Source organism: Syngnathoides biaculeatus, chromosome 14 (genome assembly GCF_019802595.1).
Source record: "Syngnathoides biaculeatus isolate LvHL_M chromosome 14, ASM1980259v1, whole genome shotgun sequence".
Lineage (NCBI taxonomy): Eukaryota > Metazoa > Chordata > Actinopteri > Syngnathiformes > Syngnathidae > Syngnathoides > Syngnathoides biaculeatus.
The window spans coordinates 20,791,538-20,803,843 of NC_084653.1; the positions used below are offsets into that span (position 1 = coordinate 20,791,538).

Genomic DNA, 12,306 nt, shown 5'->3' on the forward strand with positions numbered 1-12,306 from the left:
GGGGGATGGCAACTGTAACTAAGGGGGTGGGGGAAAGGGAGGTTCGCTAGTCGGAAAGGCCCATTGGCTGTCTTGTTTGTTGTCGTCATGTATGTCAGACTAGACCTTCCTTCAATTACTTACTTGGCGAATAAAAATGATTCTGATATGTAATTAATGAGGACAAGCAGTAGTGCAAGCGTTGACAATTCTAAGCCGCGATCTCACAGCATCTTGAAGATGTGTCTCCGTATATCCGTTAGCTTCATACTGTACACCAGAGGGTTGAGAAGCGGCGGAATCAACACAAACTCCAGAGATAAGATGACGGCCAAAAAGGGGTTCAGCTCCTCGATGTTGAACCTGCTCAGGGTGATATCACAAAACGCGGTGATGGAATAAATGACAAAGGAGATCATGTGCGGCAAGCAGCTCTGGAACACTCTCCCTTTGAATTTGGCCGAGCTTCTCCAAGCGACGTTTATGATGCGTATGTATGTGTAAAAGACGAAGGCCAACGGAAAGAAAACGGTACAGATGGTTATGGACATGCCCACCACGTTGTTGACCACCGTAGGGACGCACGACAGCTTGACCACGTTCCAGTTGGCGCAGAACACCTTCTGGATCTTGTTGCTGCATAGTGGCAGCGTGGCAGACAAGTAGAGGGCCGAAAAGAGGATAAAGACCGATAAAAGCCACACCAGGCCGACCAGGGTCAGGGCCTTTTTCGCCGTCATCCTGGTGTGGTAGCGCAGCGGGTGGCACACGGCCAGGTAGCGGTCGTAGGCCATGACGCACAGCGTGGTCATCTCGTTGGAGGCGTACGTGTAGATGAAGTAGATCTGCGTGAAGCAGGCGACGCGGGAAATCAGGTGAGCGTCGGACGCCAGGTCCAGCAGGAAGCGGGGGAAGAAGCCCGAGGAGCCGAACAGGGCGTTGAAGGCCAAGCTGGCGACGAATATGTACATGGGCTCGTGAAGGGACTTCTCGCGGCAGATCGTCAGCATGACTGCCAGGTTGGCGCACACGATGAAGACGTAAAGCAGGAGGCACGCGGCCAACGCCGGGTAGCGGTACGGCCCGATGTTCAGAAACATGGTGAGGTTAAAGTAAGGAGGTGCCGTTAGGTTCGGCATCCTTACTCAAACACACACTCATGACTCCTCACAATCTGTTGATTGGCACCATCTGTAAAATTAAGAATTGGGAATCAATTCTGAGTCAATGTGTGACATTTTCCCTTTTTTTCAAGGCAGCGGAGTATTCAACTTAAGTATCCATTCATCCGTTTTCTTAGCCGTTTATCCTCAGAAGGGTCGCGGGGAGTGCTGGAGTCTATCCCAGCTGTCATCGGGCAGTAGGCAGGGTACACCCTGAACCGGTTGCCAGTTGCCAATCGCAGGGCACATGGAGACAAACAGCCGCACTCGCTTTCACACCTTGGGGCAATTTAGAGTGTCCAATTAATGTTGCACGTTTTTTGGGATGTGGGAGGAAACCGGAGTGCCCGGAGAAAACCAACGCAGGGACGGGGAGAGCACGCAAACTCCACACAGGGAGGGCTGGGATTGAACCCGGGTCCTCAGGACCGTGAGGCCAACGCTTTACCAGCTGAGCCACCGTGCGGCCTCCACTTAATCAGTAAATTTAAATGTAAAATGTAATTTAATGCTCCGTCAAATTAAGAGTAACGTATTTATGAGAGGAAAGCAAAGTATCCAATGTGATGGCGCAACTGGTAAGAGTGTTGTAATCACCGGGGTTCGAATCCTAACTCCGCCTGTTCTCCGCGTGCCCCCCCCCTCCCCACACACACACACACACACACACACACACACAGCCCAAAAGATGCGCTGTAGGTTAACTGAAGACTCTTAAATTGGCCTTCGGTGTGATGGTGAGTGCAAGTGGTTGTTTGTACCCTGTGCGCTTGTGCACATCAGATATTTCCTGTCTCTATCCTAAAAACTCACCGGCAATAAATAAATACATGACAAACTATTTACGCAACAGAATATTTTACATTGTAGCATATGATGAATAAAAGACTCATCGGTTAAAAACAGGCACATGTACAGTGTGCTGCTAACCTTTTAAACATTACTTTCAGTCATGTAACTCAATTGAGGAGTTTCACAATAATAAGATGATGACATATAAAAGTAAAGTTGCCTGAGGTGGACCCACAATTTTTACACTATTGAGTAGTTCAATGTGTGTATTATCAGATCTAGAGCTGGAAAAAAGACTGTAAATTTAGGAAGATTAGTGGCGTTAATTTGGTAACATCGCTTTTCATCCATCCATCCCATTTTCTGAGCCACTTATGCTCACTATCCGTTGAATGTTGATTTCATGTCATTAAAATAAAAAGTAATACACATTAGCAGCCCCTGTTTAACATCTCAAAGCTGATCTTAGAGTGTTTGTGGTTTTACAACAGAACCCGTGTACATGTATTCCCTGTCTATGTCTCACGTGTCTTAATTCACTCCAGACAAAATGCAATGGAAAGGAATACGCAACATTTCAGCAACCCCGTCTTAAAATCACGTTTTTTCAATAACTGGCTGCTGTTGTGGGTTTGCTTGCTTGTGACAAAGTTAACTAATGTTCTCTAAAAATGGATTAAATACGTCCCTTGGAAAAAATCTGCTAAATCCCAGCCAGACTCCCTCAGTAAAATTACTTTTGTACCCCTGTTGGGAGGATGACAACATTCTTATCTTCAATAACAAAATATTTTAAGTGAATATGCCACTGTACAACAGCACCTTATTAAACTAGACTCATTAAAAAGCAGTCATATTTCCTCCGGGTAAGACTGAACTTGGTAAAACCATCTCCGATACCGCTGATCTTGTTCCACGTTACGTGAGCTTGAGTCTATCTCGGCTGACTTTGGGCAAAAGGCAGACGGCACGCTGTTTGTCCACTCAACATCAAATGAGGCCTCTTTCGAGTTTTCAAGAATGTTGGGAAATTCAGGAACACAAGCATGGCATGCTGAAAAGCCACGCGTGTGTTGTATACTTACCCATCTGCACGCTGTTCTCCGTGTTCCGCCGCTGACGTTTTTGAAGAGAGCTCATCACGAGCGCACGCATCTTTTAATGCCGACTGTTGGCACTCTCGGGACTTGTATTGCTCCGATGCTAAGGAGTAACAAACTACAAATACTGTACTTGAGTAGATTTGTGCTTCACCGAGGAGTCGTAGTTGTATGTACATTTCTGGCAACTTTTTAGTTTTACTCCCTAAATATATGAACTTTCTACTCCTTTCCATGTCAAAATAGACGGGTTGCATTTTTAATGACGCATGCTTGAGCTCTTGATTGAGACTTTGGGGTTCCATAAAATGGACAAAAGCGAGAGACAGGAGTGACATGGAGCAACGTAAACCAGGGGGCAGCAATAGATTCTAATCCATCCATTATCGACTGCTTTTCCGGGTCGGGCTGCGGGGGAAGTAGCTTCAGCAGGGATAGCCAGACTTCCCTTTCCCCAGCCACTTCTTCCAGAGGGATCCCGAAGCGTTCCCAAGCCAGTCGAGAGACATAGTCTCTCCAGCGTGTCCTGGGTCGTCCTCGGGGTCTCTTTCCGGCGGGACATGCCCAGAACACCTCACAAGGGAGGCGTCCGTGGGGCATCCGAATCGGATGCCCCAGCCACCTCATCCGGCTCCTCTCAATGCGGAGGAGCAACGACTCGACATTGACCCCCTCCCGGATGACCGAGCGTCTCACCCTATCTCTGAGCGAGAGCCCGGAAACCCTGCGGAGGAAACTCATTTCGGTCGCTTGTATCTGGGATTTTGTTCTTTCAGTCACGACCCACAGCTCATGCCCATAAGTGAGACTAGGAACGTAGATCGACTGATAAATTGAGGGCTTCGCCTTTCGACTTAGCTCCCTCTTCACCACAACGGACCGATACAAAGTCCGCATCACTGCAGACGCTTCACCGATCCGTCTGTCGATCTCCCGCTCCATTCTTCCCTCACTCGTGAACAAGACCCAAACAAGATACTTGAACTCCTCCGCTTGGGAAAGGATCTCATCCCCGACCTGAAGAGGGCCCACCACCCACCAGATTCTAAGAATAAAGATATTTTCTCTTCCACGACATTATTTAAAAGAATTCTTTGATGTTGTCGGCTCAAGTATGATTTGTGGCGAATGTCTTGTGGTGGCCGAACAGGCACCAGCTATCTTTTGCTAATTTTGAATTTTTTTTGTTTTTCCGTTAAGAATGTTATTTCTGAATGAATGACTGAATCTTATTTACTTATGGCCAAGTTGTGGATGAAAGTGGCCTGACCAAAGATGCATAATGAATCGACAATAGATGTTTGAGAAGGGCGCCAGTACAAAACACCGAACCACCAGAAAATTTGGAAAGGATTTTAATCATCAATCACCCGCGATCCTCGTGAGGATAAGCGGTATGGAAAATGGATGGATGGATGGATGGATGGATGGAATTGAAAATCAACGGCGACAGGTCATTGCAAAGACAGGATACAGAGCAGTTAACGCCACAGTTGGGTGTCAGGCTTTGAACATAGGGAATTTGCCCACGGCCAAAGTGATGCAATGTTCCGTAATCGACAGATTGCAGTTCGGAAAATGCACAGATTTCACCGTTTCCTTAATCCACGAGTCGGAGAGAGCAGGAACGGGGAAATTCACACAAACGGGATCTGGCAGAGTGAATTCAAAGCGTATTGTTGTGTTTGTATTCTTCCATTTTAAACTTTTGTTTGAATTTCAATAGATTATTGATGCTGAGAGGACAAAGGAAAAACTACAACAGAACAAAACTATTTCGAAGCAAAATAGGCGTTGTTGTTTATTGTATGGATGGCTGTCGGACGCTGACTCTGATTGCATAATCAATATAACTATAAATTGTGAGGATTTGGCTGGCTATGGTTGGTGACTGCAGTTAGCATTCTTCTTTAATGCGATAAGTGAGGCTACATCGACGCACATTTGCTAACAATTTTAACACTGCCAGGTTCCTTGTAAACGAGCTCCCTTAATGAAGACAAACGGTAATCTCGAGTATCCGTTAGTGTTGTTTTCATGCTCTCACAGCATCTTGAAGATGTGTCTCCGTATGTCTGTTAGCTTTAGACCGTACAAAACGGGGTTGAGAAGCGGCGGAATGACCACGAACTCCAGAGATAAGATAATGGCCACGAATGAGTTCATCTCCTCGACATTGTACCTGCTCAGGGCAATATCACAAAATATGGCGACGGAATAAACGACAAAGGAGACCATGTGCGGCATACAGCTCTGGAAGACTCTCCCTTTGAATTTGTCTGAGCGTCTCCAGCTGACATTTATGATGCGGGTGTACGTATAGAGGACGAAGGCCAAAGGGAGGAAAACGGTACTGATAGTCATGAACATGCCCACCACGTTGTTGACCACGGTGGGCACGCACGACAGCTTGACCACGTTCCAGTTGGCGCAGAACACCTTCTGGATCTCGTCGCCGCACAGGGGCAGCGTTGCCGACAGGTAGATGACCGTGGTGAGAATGAAGACTGGGAAGAGCCACGCCAGGCCGACCAGGGTCAGGGCCTTTTTCGCCGTCATCCTGGTGTGGTAGCGCAGCGGGTGGCACACGGCCAGGTAGCGGTCGTAGGCCATGACGCACAGCGTGGTCATCTCGTTGGCGGCGTACGTGTAGATGAAGTAGATCTGCGTGAAGCAGGCGGCGCGCGAGATCAGGTGAGCGTCGGAGGCCAGGTCCAGCAGGAAGCGGGGGAAGAAGCTGGTGGAGCCGTACAGGGCGTTGAAGGACAAGCCGGCGACGAATATGTACATGGGCTCGTGAAGGGTCTTCTCAGAGCAGACCGTCAGCGCGACGGTCCAGTTGGCGCACACGATGAAGACGTAAAGCAGGAGGCACGCGGCCAACGCCGGGTAGCGGTACGGCCCGATGTTCACGAACATGGTGAGGTTAAAGTAAGGCGATACCGTGACGTTGGGCATCCTTGCATAAACACGTGTGCGTGACTCATAACAGCTTGTTATACGATAGCACCTGTGAAAAGAAATATGGAAATCATTTATAAGTGGAAACTATTCATCACTATTAATATTAATATTTTTAAAGGCAATGTTGTACATGTTAGTCCACCAAGCCATTTGCATCACCAGGAAATAAAATGTATAAATGCATGTAAAATAAATGTTTTAAAGGTATTGTTTCTGCACATAAATTGGATGTTGCATATTTAATAAATAAAATTCAGAAGATGAATATACTGTCATCTACTTTGAATCTTTACTCATTTATTTTTCTCTATCTTCGATGATTTTTTCAACTGCGACTGTAGAGGGAGTACTTAAAATCTCGACTCAGTCCTGGCTTTTATTTTGTAATTTTTTATTACAGTTTTATTAACTCGATTTGTATCGTCAATATGATGTGTGCCCAAATGTTGTTGCTTTATTTCATGTATTTCCCAACGCTGAGGAAAGTGGGAAGTTTCACTGAAGTAAAAATTCAACATTTCAGTATATTATTAGATTGAGAGTTGTAAAATTGTGGCTTATTTTCATAAGAGTTACAACTGGCAAACGGAGCAAATTGGGTGTCATCCCTGTTGAGGAAATATTTATTTAATTCTAATGTCATTAAAATCAAAAGCCGCATATTTTTAACACCCCAAACCTGACTGGAGAGTGCTCGTGGATGCACATAATGTATATTTCCTGTACTTTACAGTATATTCTCTCTGTCACACACCTCTTCATTTTTAACTGCAGACAAAAAGCAATGGAAAGGAATACACAACATTCAGGATTCCCGTCTATAAATCACATTTATTAATAATTTGCACCAAACCACGTTGCCTGCACAAAGTCAGGTGAGTCTACTACGAATACCATTGGTGACCTCTTGGTAAAACCACTTTTCTGCCTTCTCCTGGAATCCTCCACAACAATCATCGTCATCACCAAATGTGATTTAAAACCTATTTTGCTTCAAAATCGTTTAGCTGTTATAATTTGTCCTCTCGGCATCATGAGGGTTTACCCTAAATAATCTGTTGAGATTCAAACAACGGTTTAAAATGTACAAATACAAACATGAGCCACTGAAAAGCCACGCACGTACTGAATACTTACCATGCTGTAGTCCGTCTTCTACTGCTGACGTTTGAGGGGAACTCACCATGAGTGGACGCGACTTTTAATGCCGACTGTCGGCACTCTTGGGACTTGATCTGATCCCGTCGCAGTGGTGGGAAGTAACCAACAACAATTACTCTACTTCAGTCGATCTATACTTTGCTTAGTAACTTCGAATTAACAGTAGAAATTATTTTGCTGATGAGTTTGTAATTGTACTCCGTAAATATGGGGGGTTAACCTGAACTTTCTATTGAAGCTGCCGCGCACCGAGCGACTGGGCCGAACCCAACTGAACTGTAGGCGCACTGTGCCTAGTTTGGCATCTGTTTCCGTGAGCGACCGACTCATCAGCCAATTTTTATCGCCACGATAAAAATTTGAATTTGAATTGCCGGCACACACCTTCGCGAAGTCGCAGTTTAATGTTTCATACGCAAGCTTTCGCTTACGTGGAAAATACAACTGCGGGTTTTTGCTCAAAGAAGAAACTTAACGACCACGAGGCTGTTCCTGTCACGATGCGGGGCTCAAGGGTGGACCCAAATGCACGACTCCAGAGACAGCAGACAGTACAGAGGAAACCTTTATTCGGTCCGAGGTCTGAGATCAGGTAGACAGTCCAAACAATTCGTAGCACCAGTACGAATGGGCTTACGAGGGTGGTCAAAGAACAGGCGTGGGTCGGTGCACGGAGGTCAGAAGTCGAGAAAGCAGGAGTGCGGGAACGAGGCATGAAGAGCAACGATCTAGCAGAGTATTAGTCGTCCCCCGGGTCCTATATGTACTGGGTCTAATCAAAGGTCATGAGGCGCAGGTGTGCACCTTCAGATAAGCTGGCCACGCCCAGCCCTGGCATGACAGTTCCAAGTCGAATTAAAGGCGTCTGCATCAAGCACTTACATAAAGCATCAAATATTGTATTTACTTTGAAGACTTAACTAAATCCATCATGCCTGTGGATTAAAAAGGCGAAACGTGACCAAAGTGTACATGACTGGCACTACTTCGTTTGGTACTTTTTTAAATGATGGAGTCAGTGAGACTTAAAATATCCACACATTTTTATTCTCAGCCATGTCCACTCTCTTTCGTAACGATTATTCTAGCTTTTAAGAAGTGTTTCAATTCTTACTTTTATGCGTTGGTCGGGCCCGATTGGGATTGACTTGATCGTCCATTGTCCTTTCATTGTCAAAACAGGCTCGTTACTTTTTTAAAAAGTGGAATAGGAACAAGACATGAACCATGGTTTAGCTCTTGATTGAGACCTTGGGGTCTTATAAAGCGGACAAAAGAAGGGACAGGAAGTACTGTATATGGAGCGGCGTAAACTCGGCGGGTCGTCACGATGACTGCAACAGATTCTGAGACGCAAGATACAGTATTATCCCTCCCATTACCGGATTTAGGAAAACTCTACAATCATGATCTAATTTTGCATGTTTTGCTTTTCCTTTGAGAATGTTAGCTAAAGGCGGCACGGTGGCACGCAGCTGTTAAGCGTTGCCCTCGCAGTTCTGAGGTGCAGGGTTCGATCCCGGACCCGCCAGTGTGGAGTTTGAATGTTCTCCCCGTGCCTGCGTGGGTTTTCTACGGGCACGACGGTTTTCGCCCACATCCGAAAAACATGCAACATTAATTGGACACTCTAAATTGCCCTTAGGTGTGAACGTGAGTGTGATTATTGTCTGTCTCCTTGTGCCCTGCGATTGGCTGGCAACCAGTTCAAGGTGTACCCTGCCTTCTCCCCACTGACAGCCGGGATAGGCTCCAGTACTCCCACGACCCTCGTGAGAATCAGCAGCTAAGAAAATGGACGGACGGGTGGATGGGTGTTAGCTAAACTATGGATTGGGAACACATTATTTTGACTGTATCAATATCCAGCGTGTTCTTGAAATAACACGGGACATGTAAAGTGTTTTATTTCTTTTATTCAGTACAAGAAGTATTTAATGCCTGATTCCCCAGTTTGCATCTAAGTCCTTTATTAGTTATGCACCATTTATTTGCACTGATTTTCACAATCGGGCTTCTGATGAAGTTGTGAATGATTGTGGAGCAAGGAATGAAAGTGGTCTTAGTTATGAACAATAAATTCATGGACAATGCATGCGAGTGTATTGAAGAACCCGAGTGCCACACAACGAGCCAACGGGAAGTTGAAAATGCTTTTAATAATTTAAAATCGATAACTTTCAGGTTAATTCAAAGCCAGGATCTAGAGCAGTTCACTTTCGAGAGGGTCAGGCTTTGAAGCTGGGAAATTTTTCATGTGCCAAACGATGGAATGTTCCCATAATTTACAGATAGCAGTTCAGGAAATTCTCAGATTTGACTGTCGTTTAAATTTGCGATTCCCAGAGAGCAGGAAAAGGGAAACTCACACTAACTTGATCTGGCGGGGCTTCCTGTCCTGGACGGAAAGCTGAGCGGATTCAAAGGGTGGCGTTGTCGTGTCTTGTATGGCTGATCTGTTGGACACTGACACTGATTGCATCATGAACTCAGAGGGTGTTGGTGGCTATGGCTGACAAACTGTGATTGGCTGGCTGTTTTACTGCGACAAGTGGGGCTACGTTGAAATCTTGTTCGCAGTTTTAACCCTTGAAAGTTCCCCTGTAAACCCACTTCCTTAAGGAAGACAAGTCGTAGGGCTGCTTGATCCGGTCCAGTTGCCGCCCACGATGAGGCACATAGCCAACGCCGACGTTCACAAATATGATGAGGTTAAAGGTAAGGAGATACCTTGATGTCGGACATCCTTTCATACCCACCCGCTCGGGGCTCATAAAAACCCAGCAGTGGGACCTGGTTGAACATGCTCAAAAGACTAAACAAATGTACACTGTTGCATTTCCGATGTCACTCTCCAGAACAAAACGAGACAGTACATAATTGTCAAAATGCGTGACTTTGAAAATGATTTCCATCAGAAAAGTACAATCAAATTGTAAGAATGTTATTTTGTAAGATAAGAATTCATAAAAATTGTAGTCATTTTTTTCCATCAGGTGCAGCCCTAACAAGGGGTAGTCTCTAGAGTATCCATTAGTGTCGCTTTGACAACCTCACAGCATCTTGAAAATGTGCCTGCGTATGTCTGTTAGCTTCAGACCGTACAAAACGGGGTTGAGAAGCGGCGGAATGACCACGAACTCCAGAGATAAGATGACGGCCACGTAGGAGTTCATCTCCTCCACGTTGAACCTGCTCAGTGAGATGTCACAAAATATGGCAATGGAGTAAATGACAAAGGAGACCATGTGCGGCATACAGCTCTGGAATACTCTCCCTTTGAATTTGTCTGAGCTTCTCCTGGTGACATTTATGATGCGCGTGTACGTGTAAAACACGAAGGCCAAAGGGAGGAAAATCGTAGCAATGGTCATTAACATTCCCACCACATTGTTGACCACGGTGGGCACGCACGACAGCTTGACCACGTTCCAGTTGGCGCAGAACACCTTCTGGATCTCGTCACCGCACAGGGGCAGCGTCGCAGACAGGTAGATGACCGTGGTCACAAAGAAGACGGGTATGAGCCACGCCAGGGCGGCCAGGATCAGGGCCTTTTTCGCCGTCATCCTGGTGTGGTAGCGCAGCGGGTGGCACACGGCCAGGTAGCGGTCGTAGGCCATGACGCACAGCGTGGTCATCTCGTTGGAGGCGTACGTGTAGATGAAGTAGATCTGCGTGAAGCAGGCGACGCGCGAAATGGGGTGAGTGTCGGACGCCAGGTCCAGCAGGAAGCGGGGGAAGAAGCCCGTGGAGCCGTACAGGGCGTTGAAGGACAGGCTGGCGACGAATATGTACATGGGCTCGTGTAGTGTCTTCTCGCGGCAGATCGTCAGAACTACGGCCCAGTTGGCGCACACGATGAAGACGTAAAGCAGGAGGCACGTGGCCAACGCCGGGTAGCGGTACGGCCCGATGTTCACGAACATGGTGAGGTTAAAGTAAGGCGATACCTTCACGTTGGGCATGCTTGCATACCCACCTGCTTGCGGCTCACAAAAACCTATTCGACAGCGTCTGTGAAAAGAGAAATTGGAATCATTCATAGGTTGAATCTATGCATCACATTTTCTATTTTATCAAAGACGATGAAGAACGCGGGCGATTCCGCCATGCATTTTGTATCACCAGGCAATAAAATGTATAAATGCATGATTAATAAAAAAAAAAATTATTAAGGCAAAGTTTTCTGCATATTGAATAAACAAAATACAGTAAAAACAAAAATTATTTTAGAGTATGGGTTGCCTGTCCGTCCTTCTGAAAATTAGACTTTACTGAATTTAACTCCTTGAGATACTGTATGTTTTAAACGCTTTGTTCCATCTTTTCCCAACAATACCTTGATTTTCTTTGGGAAAACTTTTGTCATGTCCTTGCGTTATCACTCGGTCTTATCACCTCTGGAAAAATTTGCTAAATTAATGTTGCTTCATTTGAGATCCTATGCAGGCAATGAGAAGTTCACCCATTTTTTTTCTTAATATTCAATGACTGAAGAGTTAAAATCTTGGCTGAGTCCAGTGACCGATCATTTTTTTTGTCTGTCATTTTGTTTTTATTAAAACCAATCCAGGTGTCAGTAAAAGCTGTTTATTATCTATGTTAAATACAGTAAATATTGATTTAATAATGTTTTTTTGTCATTTATAATAAAAAGTAACACACACACATTGGCAGGCATTTTTTTTTTTATTAATCAATCACAAATCTGATGGGAAAAGTATTGTAGATGCACATAGAGTACCTGTACTGTATAATCCTTGTCTGTGTCTCACACGTCTTCATTTTTACCTGCTTGACAAAAAACAGTGGGAAGATAACGGTAATCATATTCTCAAACCACCTTGGAATGGGCACCATCTTGCTCTGGCTTATCTTTATTTACAAAATCTTAAAAGGCAATGTCGGCGTACATCAACACCGTACATAGCACTAAACTGCTTTCATGAAAAACACAAAAGTGTTTATTACTCAAAGTTCCGCCAAGCATGTCTGAATTTGGTAAAACCATTTTCTGTATCGTTTATCCTGTTCAGGGTCGCACGGGACCTGGAGGCTATCCCGGCTGACTTGGGTCGTCTGCCTTTTGCCTGATTAGGAAAAGGCGTCGGTCGATCTTAGGGCACATGTTAGAAAAGGTAGAC

At 45.4% G+C, this 12,306-nt stretch overlaps 3 protein-coding genes across 3 annotated transcripts; all 3 read right to left on the minus strand.

Annotated features, from left to right (window-relative positions):
* Positions 1-203: 203 nt before the first annotated feature.
* LOC133512185 (putative gustatory receptor clone PTE03) lies at positions 204-1,133 on the minus strand. The gene has a single exon (XM_061841556.1). The coding sequence runs from the start codon at positions 1,116-1,118 to the stop codon at positions 204-206; it is 915 nt and encodes a 304-aa protein (XP_061697540.1). The 5' UTR covers positions 1,119-1,133.
* Positions 1,134-5,021: 3,888 nt separating this feature from the next.
* On the minus strand, positions 5,022-6,007 carry LOC133512210 (putative gustatory receptor clone PTE03). Its single transcript, XM_061841600.1, has one exon. The coding sequence runs from the start codon at positions 5,990-5,992 to the stop codon at positions 5,078-5,080; it is 915 nt and encodes a 304-aa protein (XP_061697584.1). The 5' UTR covers positions 5,993-6,007; the 3' UTR covers positions 5,022-5,077.
* A 4,205-nt stretch (positions 6,008-10,212) lies between these two features.
* On the minus strand, positions 10,213-11,915 carry LOC133512253 (putative gustatory receptor clone PTE03). Its single transcript, XM_061841701.1, has 2 exons — positions 11,907-11,915; positions 10,213-11,176 (listed from the first exon to the last, which is right to left on the minus strand). Exon 2 carries the CDS (start codon positions 11,125-11,127, stop codon positions 10,213-10,215), a length of 915 nt encoding a protein of 304 aa, XP_061697685.1. The 5' UTR covers positions 11,128-11,176; positions 11,907-11,915.
* Between the last annotated feature and the right edge of the window lie 391 nt (positions 11,916-12,306).